The sequence below is a fragment of the Pagrus pagrus genome, assembly GCF_965226575.1.
Source record: "Pagrus pagrus genome assembly, chromosome: 13".
NCBI lineage: Eukaryota > Metazoa > Chordata > Actinopteri > Spariformes > Sparidae > Pagrus > Pagrus pagrus.
Genome location: NC_140197.1, coordinates 20,164,380 through 20,186,748, shown reverse-complemented (window position 1 = coordinate 20,186,748; position 22,369 = coordinate 20,164,380). Strand labels below are relative to the sequence as shown.

The window sequence follows — 22,369 nt, the reverse complement described above, 5'->3', positions numbered from 1 at the left end:
AACATTGACAGACAACAAAGGACATCCCCAGAAGTCGTATGACCATGCCTTGACAATGCTAACAATATTAAGCATGTGGTTTTAATGTTGTGGCTGAATGGTGTTTGTATCACCCAGCTAAGCATTAGCTTGTGACTCATTATTACCGATGATGTGATGTCAAAATGGAAGATCATGACTTCTTTTGTCTTTGGTTTGTTCAACAAAGACTGAAGGATGACGTTCTCATCAACATTAGGTTCAATCAAGCGAATGCATTTCATCACTGACGACTTCTTGGTTGATTGCTTCAGGTTTTCATAGAGCCTCTTGATGTAGAGAGATTTACCTGTAATTTTAAAAACAAAAAAGTTGTTTTGAAAGGTATAAATAATCTCTGTAGTTAAATATCAACCATGAGTGAAATGATCAATTTGAAATAGCTGAGTAATGTAAATGTATACACACCAACACCAGCCCTTTTAGATGAGACGACACCAACGCACAGTCGGTCTTTGAATGCAGCTGCAGCACTGCATTGATCTGCTGGGACAACAAAGTGTTTGTGGAGGTACCGTTGGATAAGCGTCAGGGACTCCTGGGGAATCATGTGCAATCTGTACTGACTGAAGGCTGAAGGAAGGTAGGCATGTTCTCTTTCTGAGCTGCAGATGATGACAAGTCTGTAGTCTTTCCTGCTCTGCATTTTCATTTGCTGGAAAAAGTTCTCAACCTTAGAGCTCACATCATAAGTGAGCAGATCTCCATACAGTAGAGAGTATATCTTCTGTCCCCTGTAGCCAATGCTGAGACAACGTCTGAGGAACAGCTCCACCTGTTCGTACGGCGTTGAGGAGTTGCACAAGAGGACTTCATCATAGGTGGGCATTGTCTCTTCTTCACTACTCATGTAAATGGAGATGCAAGATGTCAAGACTTCATCATGCGGGCACACTATGAGGTTTGGATTTCCAGTGGCCAGGCCTTGAGGCAGTTGCCTCTTTATGAGATTCTCCATGTTATCGTCAGAAATGTCTTCTTCGCTCTCGTCATCTTTGCTCTCATCTCCTTTGTTGGCCAGTAATTCCAAGAGTCTTCCAAGACTCTTGATATCAAGAATGTCTGGAAGAAAATTCTTCATGTCTTTCATATAAGCATTCCATATCAGATCAAATTTTTGCAAACCATTTGACTCCACAAGACTTGGCAGAGGATCCAATCCACTGGTGAAGGCTGGGTCTTCTGGCTCACTTGTTGGAACCACAACAAACGTCTGGAACTCAATGTCCTCATTTTGCTCTTCTGGTTTGGTGAGGAGTTCACACTGGGGTTCATGCCCGACCTGCCTCAAGTCTAAGGTTGTGCAATTTGGTTTGACGAAGGAGAGCATCATGAGGACTTGGTCCTCCACAGTGGTTCTCTGCGTCAGCTGGCTGCACAGGTAGATAATCTGTTCGGCTGTGTAGTAGTTCAGGTAGTAATGTTGAGATCTCTGTTTGTCCACAAAATCTGTCCAATAACCCAGGCATTTCTCCATTTTCCGGCAAAATTCAGGAAGCTGCTCTTCTATGTTGCCATCCTCAGTGACAACACTGACAACACTACCCAGGTTGAAGTCCATCACAATGCTCGGTTCATAGCTGTTGATTTTTGCTTCCCAGTGTCTGAACAGAGGATTCCCAGCAGTGTAGAGGGCAATGAATGCCTCAGCTAGTCTTTGAACACTGGCAAAAACCTGAAAAAAAAAAAAGTGCAAACCTACAGTCACATCCAACTTGCAAGATTAATTAATGAGACATTGCAGGATAGAAAAACACTGAACTAAACTTTTTATGATTGTAAATACTTATTATTGCCGCTCAAACAATTTTGGGACAATTCCACATTTGACCACAATGTAGCTGCAATGGAGAGTGGTGCTGTTTTAGGCTACAGGTAGAGTGAATGGAGAGGGGGACTGCTAAACCATATCAGATTGATTCAGACTGATTGTTTCACAGCAGTGGGACACCCCAATTATCTGGGTGACCTTGGATAATCACTTGTGCTTTCTTTGTTTTACAGTAGAGCTAAAATATGTATTAGTTGTTTTTTAAGGAACATTTGTTTACTGGTAAAATTGCCGACCTGAATTATTGTCCCAGTCCGCCCCCGTGAGCCTATATCATGGCCTGACTGGATGTTGCTTAAATATAAGAATAGCCTATAATAATATCTGATACCCTAAAGACATCTGAGGTTGTGATTTTCCTCGCTCGCTGCAGCCACGGCTAAGCGGAGGCAGAAACAAATACGCACAGCCTACAGAAGTTTCAACGTCCATACAAGCATTTAAGAAATGATTCTTATCAGTTCCATAATTCAGAGAGGATTTTTACTCAACGAAAAAATCTATAAAGATCAGTTTTTAGGTTGAAGACACGACAGCAGCACGTATGTCCAGACGCTGATGTGTGTCAGCTGGGGCAGCGGGTCGGTGATAGATAAGCCACATGAGAGCATTATGACTGATGTATAGCTCCCCTGGTAGAGCAGCTCCCTCAGTAAGCAGAATCATCCGCTAGTATGGGTTCGAATCTCAGTATAGGCTGTACCTTAAGTTAATGTGTTTTCTTTTCTCATCATTATGATCACATATGGCTCCAAGTTTGAGCAGATAAATGAGCAAATGAGCATTAATTCTCCGCCGGGCCACGGCACCAGCTTTCCTGCTTGTGTACATATTTGTCTCCAACGGCTTATGACACGCGCCGTCCCTGCAGAGTGGCAGCTGATTTGAGAACCTAATGTGGGTTTACTATTGCCCATTTCCTTTTGCTGCTATAATAAATATTTGCTTAGGATTGACAATGGAAACAGGTAAAAACAAACGGAATCTAGCGAGTATAGGGCGTATACTGGCGTATCACGCAGACTAAATCACTGGATCTACCCCCCACCCAGGGGCGTCGCACCCGTGGGGGATGTGGGTGTTTTAACACCCGCACTTTTCCTGGTTAGAGGGTTCAACAGCCACACTTTTTCTGCAGTTTTTCCGCAGTTTTGCACAAACGCCTTACTACAGTCGCTCAGTTTCTCTGGCCGCTCTCTGTCTGCGCTGCGGATGCCTCCTCTCCCCCTCCCTCTCCTGTTGTTGCTTCAAACATGACACCGGCTTTCAGTGTGACCGGCTGATGATTGGCTGTTCTGCCTCAAGTCCTGCCTCTCTTGCTGTGTTAGATATATTGGGAACTAGTCATAGATATACATATTTATATACATAGACGCTTCACTGAGCGATGAATCGTACGTCGAAGTCATGGAGTGAACTTTATAAAGCTCCTTCTACAAAGTGCTTTAAGTTAAAGCCTCTCATTTACACATTCACACACGTACGAATATATCTGATAAACAGACGTACCAAAAACAATGTCTGTAACGTTCTCTGATGATTATAAACGTTAACTACTCCTTATATGTTTAGTAAACAGGTAGGCACCAAACCCACGTATGTATTTTTCTAATGTTTTTATGAGTGTTTACACAACTAAAAATGACAATCATGGAGACAAAAAAATAACAAAGTCTTCAAATCAAAAATAAAAAAATAAGACACTGTAATTGGCTGGCTGGCTTTTACATAGAGCAGGTCACTGAAGAACATATATACATACTTATATCTATGGCTGTTTAAACACTCATAAAAACATTAGAAAAATACATACGTGGGTTTGGTGCCTACCTGTTTACTAAACATATAAGGAGTAGTTAACATTTAAAATCATCAGAGAACGTTACATACCTTGTTTTTGGTACCTGTCTGTTTCCCAGATATATTCGTACGTGTGTGAATGGGTAAATGAGAGGCAACAAGGATGTGTGAGACACTCCATCTCACTCCTATTGCCTCTCCTCGTGTCCGTATCCCACCTCAGCTCTTCACAGGTAGTGCTCCTGCGCATGTACATGCGTCCCCTTCTGACTACTACAGGACTGAATTCTACAAAGTTCTGGATGTTGTTGACATGCAGTTTAGAGAAAGATTTGAGCAGGAGGGAATGCAAATGTTAAGGCATCTGGAACAAGTTCGCTTAACTGGAAAGACTACATCCATCCCCCACACTTTTGAAAAGCTTGCTACGCCAGTGCCCCCACCCCCACCCCCGCGCGCTGAGGACAGCAAAGAGGTCTGCAACAAATACATTGATCACTTGATTATGTATTTTAATAAAGCTAGAGAAAACTTTCTGACATGACGTGGCATCGTTCTTCTTTCTATAAGCCTCTTGTAGAAAATATAAGGAATAGAAAGCATAAATATTCATGTTAAATTCTGACACCACAACTGAAAGAAAGAAAGCCGGTGAATCAGATCAGATTTTTTTTCTGGTTATCATCTATTGATATTCGGTACGCTACAGTTGTGGTGTCAGAATTTAACACAAATATTTGTGCTTTCTATTCCTTATATTTTCTACAACAGGCTTGTAGGTTTTCTAACAAAGTTCCACCGGAGCTTATGGCTGACACGTGTTGTCCAAAACAAAGAAAAAACTGTGTCCTCCACAATGGTTGGTCTAACAGGTTTATTCGCCAAAGTACAAAATAAAAAGCATACATTTTCCACGGGCACTGTAACTCACGATACCTGTCCTCTCACACTTCAAAACACGGCTTAAACACGGTCAGAAAACCGCGGGCTCCTCAGGCTCTCCTGTCCCCACACAGCCTAACTTCCTAAGCACCGTGCTGCAGCTACTTGAATGAATCATCAGAGTTTGTGCAAAGAATAATGATAATTTCAATTAACTTATACTGAGATTCGAACCCATACTAGCGGATGATTCTGCTTACTGAGGGAGCTGCTCTACCAGGGGAGCTACACATCAGTCATAATGCTCTCATGTGTCTTATTGATCACCGACCCGCTGCCCCAGCTGACACACATCAGCGTCTGGACATATGTGCTGCTGTCGTGTCTTCAACCTAAAAACTGATCTTTATACATTTTTCCGTTGAGTAAAAATCCTCTCTGAATTATGGACCTGATAAGAATCATTTCTTCAATGCTTATATGGACGTTGAAACTTCTGTAGGCTGTGCGTAATTGTTTCTGCCTCCGCTTAGCCGTGGCTGCAGCGAGCGAGGAAAATCACAACCTCAGATGTCTTTAGGGTCTTTGACGTGTGCACAAAAAAAGACCACAGTTAAACATAAAAGCAAAACGAAAACAGATAAACATAAAATGGGAATATCACAGATAAATACAAAATACAAAGAATAAGACCTTAAAAGACATTTAAAAGGCTTCATAGTGAGTTGTTGATGATGTTAATGGTGGATGAGATGAATGACTTTTTTCACTAAGTTTGTCCTTGCTAGAGGGACCCTGTAGCGACAGGCTGAAGGAAGGAGTTGGAATGAGGTGTGGAGTGGGTGAGGTATTATTAGCTACATTCTTGTATTTAAGCAACAACGAACAGAAACATAAATCAGGCAACTCTGTCCATTCCCCGTTCATGGTCACTGCTCCCTGCTGCTGCATGTTGTCGTCCTCCTGCTCACAGATGCCACCTGGTGGTTGTTTGGGCACATTGCCGCTTCTCATGAAAACACAATTGATCCTCCACTAAAAAGGCGCGTGATTCACGCGAGAATCACGTGTGAACTCGGCCACAACAAAGTAGTACCTACTGTATGTTCATAAAATAGGGGGGAAACATTTCAAAATACCTCTGCAAAATGATCAACTTCATTCTGGCCTTGGTCCCCTTTCCCAGACATGAGCATGAGTTTGTTCTGCAACTCCCGCAGGTCCTCGAGAGAGTAGCAGCGCATCTGCTGACCCTCATCATGCTCCTCTGGAATCTGCAGCTTCAGGACGGTGTCAAGACTCAGCTGGATACGACAAACAGAAACAGTCATATATACCTTTTTTTTGGGAACTTTGTTATCAGAGACCACCTCTGTGCTGCATGGACATAGGGATGCCAACATCTTTTATATCATTATTTACCTTGTTTACACTTTGTGCGCTGATGAGGTAGATACCCTTGCTGTTGATGGCCGAAGCTAAAGACAGAGATGACAGCTCCACTGACCCATGACTGTCCTTCACAGTCTTCAGCCATTCCAGATGGCGTGCACTGTCCCGCTAGAAAAGAGGATGACATTGAACTGAACTGTGCTGTTTAATACAAGGTCAGGGTTAACCCATGTAACCGTGGCCATATGATAATAGCAATCATGTGTCATTTAATATTTGTGCTATTGTATTTCAGAGATGTTTTCCCATCAGTATAATCTTAACCAGCAAGGCATTAATAAATTATGTGTGAATGAGATTAAAATGTCTGGAGTCTTTCCAGTTGAACTTTGCACATATTGCCCAGAACAACATAGTAGAGAAGTAGAGAAGCAACTGGCCTCTAAAGGATTTAAATATTTATCAAGCATCCCCAACTGTCTGCCGAGTCTTAATGGAAACATCAGTGGCCCTAAAACTGAGTCATTCTCAATTTATCATGAGAACAATTTTAGTAGTTTTCATAAGGCATCCTCTTACCAGTTTTTTTGGTAGGTTGCTATCATTCTCCAAAGCTCTCCAGAGCTTCTTGAGCACCTCTTTGAAGGCACGGAAATCAGAGTCTTGTTTGAGCTCATAGAGCACTGAAGAGTAGCCAAGGACCGCATCATGGAAGCAAGCGACACGATCAACATCCATGTCATTCTCCCCCGCAGAGATTGAGGCCAGGTCAACAAACACCTTCAACTCATTGATATCTGCAAATAAATTACATTTTCAATTTAGTAACTTGCCTGAGTTAGCATTAAAATAAATAGTTGTTATCCTTTCAGTAGATTACAAATATTTACCTTCAAGTGCATCTTTTACCCATTTTACAAAGTGCTTTCTGAGTCCCAGCTCCTCTAGACACAGTCTGCGGGGCTCAGTGATGTCCACAAGAACCTGCTTTGCCTGCATCAAGTCACTGTCAATCCGACTGAGCTGCTCTCTCTGAAAGTTTGCATGATTCTGAAGACAGGAGATAGTCAGAAGTTCACGTTAACCTTGCCCAAATACCTCTGAGTAGCTACCAGAGACAATCATCACTGAGGAACGCTTTCTTATCCTGATGAATTATTACATTATGTGTCACATTTCTAGGTGTAATATGGCAACTTACAACTTTTGTGAGTGTCTCCAGAACCCCGAAGTCCCCTTGAAAACAAAGTGTGTTTTTGACGTCCATTATGATTTCGGCTGACGCCACAGCAAGATGAAGCTCATGATACTGTTCGATCTGTTGAACCCTGCTGTGGATCCACTGTTTGTCAGTCGATTTATCAATTCTGCACATGATGTCCAGGTCCTGTGCAAGCTCTTCGTACTTGCCCTTGTAATCGCCAAAGAGCTGTTTTACCTCCTCAAGAGTTATGGTACTATTCTTGAGAGAAGTGTAGATGTTTTTATAATCATCATAACAAGGCTGAAAAATGTCATCATGTATCATCTCGGGTGTTGCCATAATGTCCGCTATTTCATGCTGATCAGGATTGCCGTCTTCCATTTCTGCAGCAGCCAGGTGTTTGACTTGTTTCTCCCAACACACTTTGAATAAATGACTGTCTCTGAAGGTGTGCAGCTCCTCTGCCATTTTTCTGATTTCTTCATCCAGGCTGAAAAAGGTGACAACACCAGCCATGGGTGGGGGCATCTGGTCCAACTGATGAACCTCCATGAAATCTTTCAGGGGCATGACCTCAATGTTGACCTGTTGTCTCTCTTCTATATCGCCAAAATCCACTATCATGGAAATAAAACAAACATGCAAAATTGGAGGCAACTACATAACTGCATAATAAAACAGATTCATTCTCCTGACACGACCACTATACCTGTCATATGATCCTCAAGTTTTTGACACATTGTTAAGAGGATATCCACAAGCTCCTTCTCATGGTACACAGCTTTCACTTCAGCTTCTCTGCAATGTAACAGCCTCCTCATCTTGGCAATATCCTTGTATTGTTCATTCTCAGAGAGGCAATCTGTCAAAATCATGTCACACACACATATTTCAATATTTCAGCACAGGCCAGTGCCTGCTATCATATGAAATAAGCAGATGCTGGGGTATTTATTGGGAGTTCTTTGATAATGAGAAGACTTCTTTTACCGATCTTCAGCAGATCTAAGAAGGCATCTCTCCTCTCCAAAATGATATTGAGCAGGCTGATCTTAATGTGTCCTTGGACCATTTGATTGTTGAAGGCTGTGAATGCTGATATGGCTTCAGCAAATCTGCCCTGGGCATCTTCAGAGAGTTTCTCAATCAGCTTTTCATCTGAACCTGCAGAAGAAACAGAAATAACATGTCAGTACTTTCTCAGGTTGGGTCTTTTTAATAATTTTCAAACCGGTTTGAGGCCTAAGACTGGACTGGACCTGCAATACCGGATTTCACCACTAGATGCACTCGAGACTCAGCTGCTCCCAATAGGAACATAATGAGAGCCCATGAATGAGATGCTGCATCCCAGTCAGATCAGAACTCGAAAATTTCTGACCTCCTACTAGAAAAAGTACAATGGAACATCACTTGAAGTCAGAATTCCTACTTGGGGCATATTTATCTACCCCGACTTCACGAACGAGCAGTTGTCTGAACTCACACAACGAAGGTAGCATGTGTATTTGTAGCCTACAGCGTTTGTAAAAGGCTAGTAAATTAAATGTTTAGATAAGTTTCCAGGTGTTAAAGTGTCATAAAATAAAAATACATGATGGCATCTGTTAACTTGACTCATTCTCATCTATTTTGTGTATAATGCATGGTGACTGCACTGGGCGCAATCCTGTGTACACTTATGCCAGAGAGACATCATTTTGTCACAGTCAAGTTTTTTGTTCACGTTTGGCGTCTTGCACCTGGAACGCAGCAAGTGTAGCAGCACTACAGTCCATCAGGGCAACTGCAACACATCATGTTTCCATTTCCTACAACAACAATTCAATTTAACTTTTTTTCTTCTAAAGTTTAACATCAAAATGATAAATAAAATAAGAATTCAGCTGAGTGTACCTGGAGAAAAGATGGCACCTGACACACAGAAGAGTGAGCTGCTGTTAGCTGGAGGTGGGAAAAGAAAGTTACCGTAGCTTGTACACACTGTAAACACAGCATACCATGTAGTTGGAAAACGTTTTTGGCGGCAGTCCAGGAGAGGAGGTGTTGAAGGACCACTTCTTCATTGTCCGCATACTTTCCTTGACCGTCCCTTGGCCAGGATTTCTCGATGATGGCTGAGATGAGTTTCCCAAACTTCCAGTTTATCTTAAACCTCTCAAAGACTGTTCCCTCGGACTTGTTCTGCATATGAAGAAAAAACATCCATTAATATTACCATGCAACTTTTTAGGAGAAGCATTTAGATTTTATTTGTATTTCTGCCTACAGAATAAAGTCATTCTTGAATATGGCCAGGACCATTATAAGCAATTCCATTAATATGTGATATTAAAAATTTTATGAGAAGTCTTCATACCTGGCACAAAGATGTAACAGCCTCCAAAGCACACTTCTCAATACTTGCAGCAACATGTGGATAGGTTTCACGGAGTTCCTCTATCTTTGTGCAGTAGAACTCAATTTGATCCAGAGGTGAATCCTAAAACCAGAAAGACACAAAATATATTTATTATTTTATAGACTGCCAAAAAAATTAATGGAACACTTAATCGTCATAGTATAACACAAAATCAGTTAAACCTCAGGGATATCAATCTGTCCATTTAGGGAGCACAAGTGATTGTGAATCTATTTCACCTGCTTTGGTGAAAAACGACAGGGATAACAGGTGCAATGGAGAGGCAAAAGCAAGACAACCCCCAAAAAGGGAATGGTTTTGCATGTGGTGGCTACAGACAATTGTTCTCTCCTTATCCTTCCTGACTGATTCTTTAGTTCTGTGTTCTGCTAGTGTCCTTGTCACTAGTGATAGCATGAGGTGGTACCTGCACAAAGGCATTGATGCCATTGACTGGCCCTCTCATTCTCCTGACCTAAATCCAACTGAGCACCTATGGGACATTATGTATTGGTGCATGCGGCACCGTCAAGTGCCACCACGGACTGTCCAGGAGCTCACTGATGCTCTGATCCAGGTCTGGGAGGAGATCCCCCAGGACACCATGCGCCAAATCATCAGGAGCATGCCCAAACGTTGTGCATACAGGCACGCAGGGGCCAAACACACTACTGAGTCACTTTATGAGTTGCTGTGATAAAATTCACGCAAGTTGGATCAGCCTGCGATTTCAATTTTTTACTTTGATTTTCAGTGTGATATGGAATCCAGCCGTCAATGGGCTGATGATTTTGGTTTCAATTGACAGTTGTTACATAATTTTGTTCTCAACAAATTATGCTATGATTAAATTGTTCCCTTAATTTTTTTGAGCAGTATATTTTTACCCAAAAATATAGGTGCATTACATACCTTCATGTACTTGCCCTCAAAGTCCACTGTGAATGTCTGTCTCCATTGTTTTGTGCAAAGTTCATCTTTAAATTGGATGGAGATTATGTTGTTCCACACCTGTCAAACACAACCGACAAAAGAACCATTTTCAAGCTTTCTCTACCAATGAGTGGTTATAAGCATCAACATGTATGATTTGTGTTTTATTTACAAAATATAATAAAATTACTCACTTCAATCTCTGCTGTGTTCCCATCTCGTAACGGGGACCAGCCTCTGTTAATCAAACACTGCTTAAAGGAAAGGCTGATCCAGCCTCTCATGATGGCCAAAGCCTGAGAGATGGAGTCATTTGTATACTGCTGCTCTGTTTCCATTTCTTGATTCTCCTAAGTGGGATTAGCACAGCATTTGAGACTAGCAAGACTTAATACTGTCTGAAGTGCTAACAGCTCGCCTTATAAGATTCACTTCACATACCTGTTGCTTGTTACAGTGAACAAAGTCTGACACTAATGCAACCAGATTCATACAGGCCACAGGAATACCAGGGTAGTTCTGGGTATATGATGTTGGTTTGACTCCTTTGCAGAACTTCTCCAAAAGTTTCACTGTTGTCACTAGGCACGCTCTTCTGTAAGCCTCAGTAAAATGACTGTGAATGAAACATGAATGGAAGAATAAAATATCACATTTGGTTTTGTGATCAAAATGGTCATAAAAGAATACTGACAGAACAAAACACAGATCTAACATGTAAACTATCTGTACAGCATGCCCTCAAGATTTAATTTAAAATCTGAAAAATTTAGAAAAGCAAATCACCTGTATTTTTCCTCAATGAGATTCACTTGGATATGTGAGAGGATGTCAGACACAGTCTGTAAAACAGAATTCCAAGAACATTAATTCATTTACATCTCATCCTCTTGTCCGCTATGTCCCTATTGTGGTCGCGTGGGGCTGCGCGGCTACTGGGGCCAAATCCAGCTCTCACAGGGCGAAGGCCAGGGTGCACCCCTGGATGAGACGCCAGTTCATCCAGGGCCCTCTGATGTCAGAGGCTGCCTTGCAAGGTGCCAACTGCGCATCAGGAGCAGTTTAGGGGTTTAGCATCTTGCTCAAGGATGCTTCGGCATGTAGCTCGGTTCCGCCCAGGGGAGCCGGGGTTCGAACCAGCGACCTTCTGGTGGCTGGTCACCTGCTCTACCCACTGAGCTACAGCCGCCCCTAATAATTCATTTACAATAACAACAAAATGTTTTGTTTTCATCTAGGGTTTCTACTCACTGTTACTGTACTGGCAGTAATATCCACAGGAGCCTTTCTGAGAAAAACATTCAGCATGTCCAAAAGCTCAGTGTTAATATTGATGACATACTCCATCAGATCATCCAATGTCATCAAGTACAAGCAGGACCGCACTAAAAGTGCATCCACTTCCATTAGGTGACTGTGGCTTTTCATCGCATTCACCAGTGCTCTGAAAACAGAAGAGTAAGCAATATACACCAATCAGCCACAACATTAAAACCACCGACATGTGAAGTTAAGAACTATGATCATATTGTTGTAATGCCATGTTCTGCTTGGAAATTGGGTCTTGGAATACACCACCTAACATTGTCGCAGGCCAAGTACAGGCACCCCCATTAGTAACTGTTCTCCCAGATGGCAGTGACCCCCACAGAAAGACATTGGGTCCTGCCACACTGTAAGAACTGCTCACAAATGGCCTGAAGAACTTGGCAAAGAGCTCAAGGTGTCAACGTGGGATCCAAATTCCCAAATTGAGCATCCGTAGGACATCCTTGAACAATTCCTATCTGTCCAACCATGGATCAGACTTGGCTCTCTCCCATTAAGGCAGATCATTTGAGTCCTTGGGGTTGCAACATGGGGTGGACTTGTTCCGGGACGTCCCACAGATGCTCGATTGGATTGAGATCTGGGGAATTTGGAGGTCGGGTTGACATCTTGAGCTCTTTGTCACATTCCTTGGGTCATTCATGAGCAGTTTCTGGATGGCATGGCTCACAGTCCTGCTAGGGAGGGCCACCGCCATCAGAGAGTACTGATGCCATGAGGAGGTGTATTTGGTCTGCAACCAAGTTTGGGTGGGTGGTGTGTGTCAAGTGGCATCCACATGAATGACAGGACCCAAGGTTTCCCAGAAGAACATTGCATTGTAACGGGATGACCAATGTTGTTCGCTTGAACTGTCAGTGGCTTCAATGTTGTGGCTGATCGGTGTAGGTACAGCAATGTCCATTCATCTTCATTTAAATGCACTGGAGGATGTTTGTGTAAGCTGTAATTGTGCAAAAGTAGGAGGACTCTTACTTCCTCTGTTGGCTGTTCATGTGTGCCTCGGGACCAAATTCAACGCCTTGCAAACCTGCCCAGGATGCACCATACTTTCCAGGAACTGGTACTTGAAAGGGCTTTGTGGTGCCTCTGAGGAGGTGGAGTAGCGGCAGTACCAGAATCCATTGGGGCATTCCTGCCTTTTTCACAGCATTTATCAGATACTCCAACTTTTCAGGCAGACTACAACAAAGATAATTTTATGAACACCTGAACAGAAAATAATCATTTAAAATGATTGATATACAGCATATGACTACAGAATTGTTGAAAAGATTTGGTACCTACTTTTTGAGACTAACGACATCCTGAGAAAATTGTGTCCAGTACTGGAGGAAGTTTTCTTTGCCTAGATGTGGTAAACAGAGCACAGTGCAGAGCCGAGCGAGCTCACCATTATCCAGTCTGATTTGAAACTGTCTCCATACATGAAGCATGATCACAGCCACTTTCATGCGATCCTGAATGTAGTGCATCTTCCCGTCTGAAGGAATCGTCAGCAGATGAGGAATCACTTTCATCAGCATGAATTCCTTTAGCAACTTCCTCACCTGGGACATTATACCATAGAGAAACAGACAGTAAGTTGAGTTGGCCATTATTGGGTGCATCTAGGCTTCGTACACAAAGATTGTGAACTTACATCTTCCTGCCCATAGTTTAAAGAGTACCATCTCTTTTCTCTTTCTTCATACACATAAGGGTCCCCATAAACCTGAAAGAACTGATTCAGCTGAATCAGAAAACTTCTCAAATTCACATCAGTCCAGTTCCTGAGAAGATCAAAAATGGTCTCCAGCATTATGTTCCCTGCAATCGCTCTGCGATTCTGGCTTTTGACTGTCACTCGTTTAAACGTCGATGGCTCTGCACAGATGATGTCGTCATATTGATGCCAGTCCCCTTTACAAAAAGATAAAACAGATATTTAACTATGTGTATAACACATTCATCATTACATAATAATCAAATGCCAAAAGCACGCAGATAATATAACTGCAGCTTGACTAGTTCAAGGTCACATTACCATCTTCATTGAGGAGGAAGGGTTTCACGAACAAACATCTGTTGGTAATGTAGCGTGTAGAATCCTGTCTGTGTAGGAACTCATAGTCATATCTCTTCTTTTTAGCATTATAGACAACATATTTGTACGGTATCGACACAGACTCGGCTTTAGCTCTGGTTGTCAACAGACTGCCCTCCACCAGAAAACCACGATCGCCAAGATCTCTGCACAAAAAAGGAAAAGAACATAATTGTAAATGGTGTAAAGTCAGAGAGATAGGAAATTAAAAGCAAACCAGTTTGTCCTTGTACACATCATAAGCCACAACCATTCTTCACTCTACCACTAGGGGAAGCAGCTAAACCCTGGAGTTTTGGATTGCATAGATAGTTAGAGCGCAGTGGTCAACTAGCAAATAGCATAGTATGTATACATACAGCATGTATATTTTAACATTATGAAGAAATTGGCATTTTGTGTTATTTGACGCCCCCCCCAGTTTCTGAGTGCAACACCAATGTTGTAAATACAAATCCCAGGTCTGTAACAATTGGTCTTACGTAATGTAGGTGCTAACTACAAACAAAACTCATTACATCATAACAGTGTTATGTGTTGAAATCTTGTATGTTTAAGTAAACATGTATGTAGCGCTGTGATCCTACCCTCTCACTGGAGTTACGCAGTGTAGAAACAAGTGATGGGGGACAGTGGCGTTCACCGACTTTTTGAAGTGCAGGGGCAAAAAGAAAAAAAGGGCACATACAGTGCGTTCTCACCACTGAAGAGGGCACAAAGTTCCGCGTGTTCTCGAGGGCACTTTAGACATGTTTATATGTTATACAAATGGGACATTATATAGCCTTAGAACAGGATTGGGACATAGATTTATGAAGGAAATAAAACCCTAGGGGGTCTGGGGGTCCTCCCCAGACCCCCTAGGGTTTTATTTCTTTATCTCCCCAGACCCCTCCCCAGTAGATGCCATTTCCTGTATTCTAGAGCATTTTAACACCATATTAGCACCAGATAATCCAAACTGGTTCTGTGAGATATAGTTCTGTCTCAATATAGATCAAAAAAGGGCCCAACATAAAAGTCATTGCAACAGTAATGTTTCATAGTATTTCTTGGTCTTAATAGTCTTCTGGAGTTTAGTGTGTTTTCTTCACCCAAGAGAGCAGTTGCGTTTTACCAACCAGGAGGGCACTTAAGTGTTTTTTTTCACCCAAGAGGGCAGTTAAGTGTGTTTTGCCAATGAGGAGGGCACTTAAACACGCCTTTTTGCCACCCAGGTGGACAGTTTATCATGTTTTAACCAGCCAAGAGGGCAGTTTAGTGTTTTTTCCACCCAAGAGGGCAGTTTAGTGTGTTTTTGCCTCCCAAGAGGGCACTTTAGCGCGTTTTTGCCACCCTGTGCACACCACTGATGGGGGGGCTGAGACAGAGACACCATTCACCCTATTACAAGACACTGTACCATCAACATGATTTTGAAGCTGTTATTTTGAGGTAAAAAAAAAAGTACATAATGTTGCTTTAAGTACCACAATGATTGTGTGGGAAAATGTACGCTTTAAAAATTAACAAAGAAAACTATTTTTTTTCCAAGTGATAACTGGATTTTGGAGGATTATTTTTGGTATGTATTGGAGATCTAGGACGGAGTAGATTTGTGTATGTATCAATGTTTCTTTTGCCCCTACACACAGCTTCCATCTGAATTACATTTACTTCATTTAAGAATAAGTACCTTGCTGACAGTTCAACTATATTTTCCTCCCATTTCCCAATGCGGAACCCAGCCTGGATGAAGATACGATCTTCGTTTGGCACAAATTTGAAATCCTTTGAGAGAACTGCATGGAAGTAAATTGTGAGTCTCTCTTGTGCAGCAATCATCTGGTTCCTGGTCAGCCTAAAATGCAAAAGCAGTTAAATACACATATAGTGAATACAATGCATACACATGACTGGTGATTTAAAACAAATGTGTAATAGCATCAGAGCTTCATCACCTTGCAGGTGGTGGGACAGCTGCAGTTTTGGATTCTTTCTTATCCTTGCTGTCGTCTTTATTTCCCTTGTCAGCGTCAGAAGTCTGTGTTGCAGTTGAGTCCTGCCCGCTACCAGACTGCTGAACCTCCATCGACTCTACTTTCACCTCTGGGTCCACACTGGAGCCATTGCTGTCATCCTGTACAAGTAGCATCAAATATGTCTCCCCATACTCCATGAACAGAATAAATCGAGGACAATTACTTTTTTAAAAATTTGGTCAGCCTTACCTTTGATTGTGACTGAGGGCCAAAAACCTTCTGTTGTGGAGCTGCCGGAGCATGTTTCTGTTTCTGGTCCTGCTGATTCTTTCCCTTCTGTTTGGTCTGTCCTGTCACATTCGACTCCACGTTGGCGTTCTGGTCCAGGATAGATAGTTGTGTTGCGGCTGTGTTTTTCTTGTTCTTTGAGTTTTTCCCGTCAGTCTTTTGGTCATTAGTGTTCGTGGCCTTCTTCCCTTTGCCTGAATCGGACTCAGGAGTTGTACTGTCACTGTCCTCTAACATGGGCTGTTGAGCTGGAGTTTCTGCCGGTGCAGTCTTGAGTGTCTGATCGTGAGTTGATTTTGCTTCATTGCTCTCTCCCTCATCAGGGTTACCTGGAGCGTCCTCTAGGCTTCTTGCCTCCTCTGTTGCAGTGGTCTTACTGACTTGGGAGTCTTCAGATGGTGCAGCAGGAGTGTTTGCTCCTAAAGAACCAGGCGGGCTCTCTAGGGAGGACAGCCCATCTTGGAGTGAGTTTACTGTTACATCCATTGCATTATCTGAGCTTTCGCTGTCAGAGGACTCTCTGTCACCCTTCTTCTTCTGTCCCTGATCATCTCCGAGGGAGACATGGGACAGGTCAGACTGGCTTTGATCTGGGTCTGATGACAAGGTGCCATCTTTCTTTTTGTCCCTCTTCCTTTTTTTCTATGATGACCAGAAGATGGATCAGTGTTATAAATCACTTTTCGGCTAATGTTTAATCTAATAGTGAACATATTCTTAGTGTTATTGACAGAATAAATGTTAGATTTATAAAATATTTCTACTAAAAGCTATTCCAAATAGTGCAAGTATATGATAGAGAGCATTTAATTATTAGAACTGTTGGACTTGAAGCATGCCTTTCCACCTTTCCTGCTGGTCAAAGAAATATCCCCAGCTTTCACCGGAAGACATACGCCCCTTTCACACTGTAACTTTTAACTGTAACACTTTATATAATGCTGGTTTTATCAGCTGTAACACACAACAGAACATGCAAAAATGGCATTTAAACAGCTTATTGTCACAGTTGTGCAAAACAAATCCAAAACGCTGCAGCTTTCTTTCTACTGTGGGATCTTCATGCACAGATTGTAGCTGCTTCGTACTCTCCTCTGCTCGCTTGTATATTAGTTTCCACTCTTTTGTTGCGGATAAGTCCAAACACATGAAGTATTGATATCAAAGCAAAAACATTAATCATTACAGAGAAGTTTTTCCAACATGTGTGAACACGTCTGACATGGACAATCTCCTGTTGTGTGCTGCATGTGTGAACAAGCAGATGTTGACAATATCCTGATCTGAATCTCTGGATATTGTCTGGAGTTCATATGTGAAAGGTGTGATAGTTAAAGTGGCAACGGACAACTAACTTGGCCCCCCAGCTTTTCCAACTGGTATTATTGTTGGTGCCACTGTTGCAAAGACAACTGGATCATTTCCGTTTTCATCAGAGTTGCAAAAAACAACACAGTACAAAAAGTGAGTTTGTTCATTAATTTAGTCTGAAATAGAAATGGATCGCAAGTTATACTTCCTTTTCCTGTGTGAACGTGTGCCTGGTGGCAGATAAAATCATATAGTCATAGCGAGGTTTATAGGGAACCAATGTAAACACTGATGGTTTAACTAAAGGTAGACCAAACCTTGAGATAATTCAGAATTTATAGGAAATAATAAAAAATGACGATGGCATTCTGACTCAGTTCTTGTATACTAATATTCTGCCTTAAACCAACTTCTGTTAACCTCAGTTGGTAGCAGCTGACTTTTGCAAACACATAAAAATTAAATTATCTGCACTAAGAAAAAAGTCTGTGCAGAAATGACAAACAGAAAATACAAGTTTAAAATAAAAAATAAATAAAAACCTTTCGCTTGAGATTAACAATCATTAAATCACTCCATGAAGCCCACTCACCTTTTTTGGGGGGTTGGTGATGGCCTCCTCATTCTGTTGTTTGGGAGATCTACTGGATCCTCTCCTGTCCACATCCAAAGTGTTTTTCTGTGACACTGTTATCTCAGGCGTACCCTCCGACTCTGATACCAAGGATTTTGGCTGAGCTCTTGTATCTGGATTTAAAAAATGTGGTTTATAAATCAGACTGCTTCCAGAGACGTGTGAAAACCACTGTGACTGTTAGAATGAATGATAACTACACAGCGCTGTACGCTCTGGGAGTTATCAGCAGTAATTTATTGCTGTAGGTTAATTTGCATTCCAGTCAAATCCAAATCAAATCATATAGCTGGTGAAAAATTTGTAGATGCATTCAACGCTTGCAAAGAATATTGTTTTGACAGCAAGCTCCAATTGAATTAATATAATTATATCATAGAACAACAAACTTAACACCTACGTTTGAACGTCACATGGCTCAAGTTTATATTTTTCGTGTGGGCTCTTTATCAAGTTGGGCACAATATAGACCATAACCTCAAATGTAATCTCACTCAGCGTGTAAAGACATTTTGCTTGGTCCCAACCCGTCCTTCTCTCTGCAGAAGTGTGAGATGCTTCCATCTTGAGGTAAGAGAATGACACTTGATGACCCTTTATTATTGTGCTTTTATAGATGCTATATAAATAATATAAAGTAGGCTCATGTTAGGGCTGGGCAATATGGCCAAAACTGTTATCACGATATGTTTTTTTATATTGATCGATGTCAATAATTATCAAGATAATTATTTAACACAGTATATTTAACAATAATAATGTTGAATTGACAGTTTAATACACTTTAATGCCTCCTGTTCTGTAAGACCTGACGTGGTTCGGACGTGCGACCAGACCACATATCAGCGGTGACATCTCTGAGCTGCTCCTCCCTACAATCTGCATAGAGCTGATTTTTCAACCGTTCTTATAGGCATCATATCTTTATCGATACAGTATGTAATAGGGCTTTGACATCGAACTTCGGTATTCGAATATAATTCGAATATTAAAAAAAAAAAGATATTCGAACGAATATCGGGCAGCTTCTAAATATTCGAACCTATAATAAGCATTATTTTTGGTAAATGTGTTTGCCTGAAAACGTAGTTTTCAATCCAGATTCGAGGCTTTTTTCAGCCTGTTTTGTGAAACGCGAGCTCATGAGCATTGATCACCTGGGGCTTCTGTACTGATGACGTTATCACGTCGTTAGCGCCTGACGCCTGTTTACACTCTTTCACAGAAAAACAATGGCGGAGCAAAAGGCTGCGAGTGCGGAAGGAGAACTATACACGCCGGAAAATTTAAGGAGTAATGTGTGGCGCTTCTTTGGTTTCCTGAAACAAGGAAAAATAATGAGAAAGGACAAAGTTATTTGTAAAATATGTAAGACTAAACTTATCGACCACTCCACGACCAGCAACTTGAGAGCCCACCTGTCAACACTTTTCTGTCTATTGATTGATACACTGCCCTCTGGTGGACAGAACATAGAACAACAGAAAAACGACTTTCTTTTGATACTAATATAGGTCTTACTGGAGGCATTTAATGATCAAAATATTATCAATAAATATTCGAATATATTCGAATATTAATATTAATAAACAAACGAAGTTCGAATATGATTTTTTGGGCAAATGTCAAAGCCCTAGTATGTAACTGCGCTGGTTCTGTCTTTGTGTCGCTTCGGTTTCTTCTCATATGGGGTAATGGCTGAAAAAGCAGCGGCAACTGTTGGTTGTTGAACTGAAGTTTGACTAGTAGCAGCAGTGGGGCTGGGCTGGTGGCTACTTGAGGGGGACTGACGCTAGCATGATAGCACATGACACATTTTGCACCTAATGCTGGTCTGTCCTTTGTCAGACTTCAGGTAGTTGAACTATTTCCAAATAACCGAAGTCGTATGACCTTTCTTCGGTACAATTTCTTCGTCTTTCGCAGTTTCCTCGCACTCTGTTTCGAGTGGACACACAGGTGGTCACCATCACGAGTAGTTCTGAGTGGGAGGGGCCGGTAACATGCATCAACCACATGCATCTGTTTCTCTGCTGTGCGATTGGCTGTTGTTTAGTGTTTTCTAGGTAAAGGAAAACGGACTCAAAAATAACTATCGAAAATAAATGTCATAATTGTATCATCGTTATCGTGGAAAATTTTATCACAGGGACTGTTAGATCAGTTTTAGATACTGGGGATGTCATTTAAAGAAATGCTGCTGCTTCCACTCTTGAAACTCTTAACATTCAGCCCTCAGATTTATTACTAGTGATAGTTACGTAACTCACCATTGTATCCGGCATGATCAGGTGGGCTGGTGTCCTCCGGCAGAGAGGCGTAATAAAACACTGCTATTTGTTCTTCTATAAAGCCCTTTAGTTGGAGAGCTACCACCTTACATCACAATGATACTGAACTTATAAAACTGGAACCTTGGACCCTATTAAACTCACTCACATGAATAGCTTATGCTTAAGATCTGAATTGTATTTCAATAAATTTAAAATCGCAAGCCTTCCTGCATTAACATGTAAATTATATTATTAAATCATGCTTCTTTATTTTATTCATTCTATTCATCTGTGATTTGTCCTATTTATTTTGGACTTCTAACTTCTAATTGTTAAATAAAGCTGGTTGAATGAGCTTTTAGTTTCTTCGCACCAAACAAATGGAACAAATAACAAGAGGTGTTAAAAATTAGCCAGGTGTGTGTCAGAAGGTCACTTTAAGTGTACACTGGATGAAATGGTTGCTGTACAGTGTTGGTTCTTTGGTTGATTAACAAACACATCTGTTATTTATTGTTTTTATTTTGATATTCCATTTAATTATTTTATTGTTCTCATTTCTGTGGCTTTATTCTTCTCTTTTTCTGTTATTTTACTGTTTTTATTGTTGCATATGATTATGGCAGCCATGTTTGCTAGTTACTGTTTCTTACTGATCTATTTGCTCTTATATTACCATGGTTATTACCGTATCTGTCTAGCCTGTATGGATGTGACCTCAGGGCATGCTCAGTCAATTTCACTGAATAACAATGGTTGGTGATGATTATTTAGGAAGAAAATGAAAGTTAATTATGTCTGCGCAGTTTTATGTTAAAACAATGAGGTTTAACGTAAGGCGATAGTGACACACTGTTAACTCGAGTGAATGCTGCATTAAACATTGAATATATGCAGACCTCATTAACCATATCCTGTAAGTAAAAATATTGTATTAAACCAACTTTCTGAATTAATCTACTCACTCTGTCTGTTTGCAGGTTGGACGGACAGCTTGAAACCACACTCACTGCAGAATTTGGCTGTCTTTTCCAAAATATTGTGATAACAATCTGGGCACTTCATCTTCAGGCGTCAGTGATCTCTGTGATGGAAAAACACACAAGTTTATCTAGAATGTTCCACCCAGTAGCAGAATCCTTTCACTTTCAATTCTGCCAGTTGAGGCCTCATGAGACAGTGCTCAGTAATGTAAGTGAGCAGGGGAAACTGCAGAGAATAATTGCAGAAAGAGAGAGGGACGTTGGACAACGTTTTTCACGTATGAAGTGATATCTCTTGTTCATGATAACATCTTCGGCCGCATCGATCAGCCAATCACATGTCATCTTCATAAATCTATGCTTCTAGGTCACTTCCTGTTTCGCTTACAGCCTTTAACCTCCTTTGACAGTGACCAACACACTTTATAAGCGTCCTTGCACCGAGTTAGCTAACTAGCTTACGAACTCGCTCAGTAACTGCGAGTGTCCTGAGCTGCGCATGAAAAAAAAGAAAAACACATTAAACCCGCTCATTTTGAGCCACACTTACTCATAAGTGTCCTGTGACAGTGAAGTCTGATAGCTGCTCCTGCTAAACGGATTAGTTTCCTCCTAGTTTGTCATTAGATCTGACGTTATCGCCTCCATCTCTCTGTAATACTGCAACACATGTTTGAAGAGTCCTACCTGAGCTGACTGCGACCTCCTCCTCCTCTGTTCCACAAGATGAAGAGCACAGAGGTGATCCCTGCTCATCCTGCGGTGTACCGGCTCTGTCTGAGTCACATGCAGTCAGCTCATTTATGTTGTCCTGTAAAGTTTCGTTTTGTCAGAAATGGGCGTCGACTAATGTTGACAAAGTTAACTTTCTTAATGAATCATACTTTTTATTTTCTGGAGAGCAAGTTTCCATGCACATGTGTGGGAAGAAACTCAGTAGGACCCTCAGGACTGTAACCAAACCTCACCAACCTGCTCTGATCACACTCAATAATTACTTAATTAATTACTGTAATTGTATT

The 22,369-nt window shown here is 41.4% G+C and overlaps 1 protein-coding gene across 1 annotated transcript in view; it reads right to left on the bottom strand.

Moving 5' to 3' along the window:
- Window positions 1-22,109, bottom strand: part of LOC311268595 (E3 ubiquitin-protein ligase rnf213-alpha-like) — a 39,014-nt gene extending 16,905 nt beyond the window's left edge. Inside the window, exons 1-26 of the mRNA XM_084372308.1 lie at window positions 22,035-22,109; window positions 21,330-21,448; window positions 18,050-18,204; window positions 16,108-16,788; window positions 15,838-16,016; window positions 15,573-15,737; window positions 13,838-14,043; window positions 13,454-13,713; window positions 13,099-13,361; window positions 12,787-12,993; window positions 11,734-11,926; window positions 11,269-11,324; window positions 10,924-11,098; window positions 10,677-10,832; window positions 10,462-10,560; window positions 9,508-9,630; window positions 9,149-9,332; window positions 8,139-8,312; window positions 7,858-8,010; window positions 7,146-7,765; window positions 6,835-6,994; window positions 6,524-6,741; window positions 5,975-6,112; window positions 5,692-5,856; window positions 448-1,714; window positions 147-328 (exon numbers count right to left, since the gene is read on the bottom strand). Coding sequence (XP_084228434.1) covers window positions 147-328; window positions 448-1,714; window positions 5,692-5,856; window positions 5,975-6,112; window positions 6,524-6,741; window positions 6,835-6,994; window positions 7,146-7,765; window positions 7,858-8,010; window positions 8,139-8,312; window positions 9,149-9,332; window positions 9,508-9,630; window positions 10,462-10,560; window positions 10,677-10,832; window positions 10,924-11,098; window positions 11,269-11,324; window positions 11,734-11,926; window positions 12,787-12,993; window positions 13,099-13,361; window positions 13,454-13,713; window positions 13,838-14,043; window positions 15,573-15,737; window positions 15,838-16,016; window positions 16,108-16,788; window positions 18,050-18,204; window positions 21,330-21,429 — 6,279 coding nt within the window. The 5' untranslated portion in view covers window positions 21,430-21,448; window positions 22,035-22,109. The remainder of the gene's footprint in view (window positions 1-146; window positions 329-447; window positions 1,715-5,691; window positions 5,857-5,974; window positions 6,113-6,523; window positions 6,742-6,834; window positions 6,995-7,145; window positions 7,766-7,857; window positions 8,011-8,138; window positions 8,313-9,148; window positions 9,333-9,507; window positions 9,631-10,461; window positions 10,561-10,676; window positions 10,833-10,923; window positions 11,099-11,268; window positions 11,325-11,733; window positions 11,927-12,786; window positions 12,994-13,098; window positions 13,362-13,453; window positions 13,714-13,837; window positions 14,044-15,572; window positions 15,738-15,837; window positions 16,017-16,107; window positions 16,789-18,049; window positions 18,205-21,329; window positions 21,449-22,034) is intronic.
- Window positions 22,110-22,369: the final 260 nt, after the last annotated feature.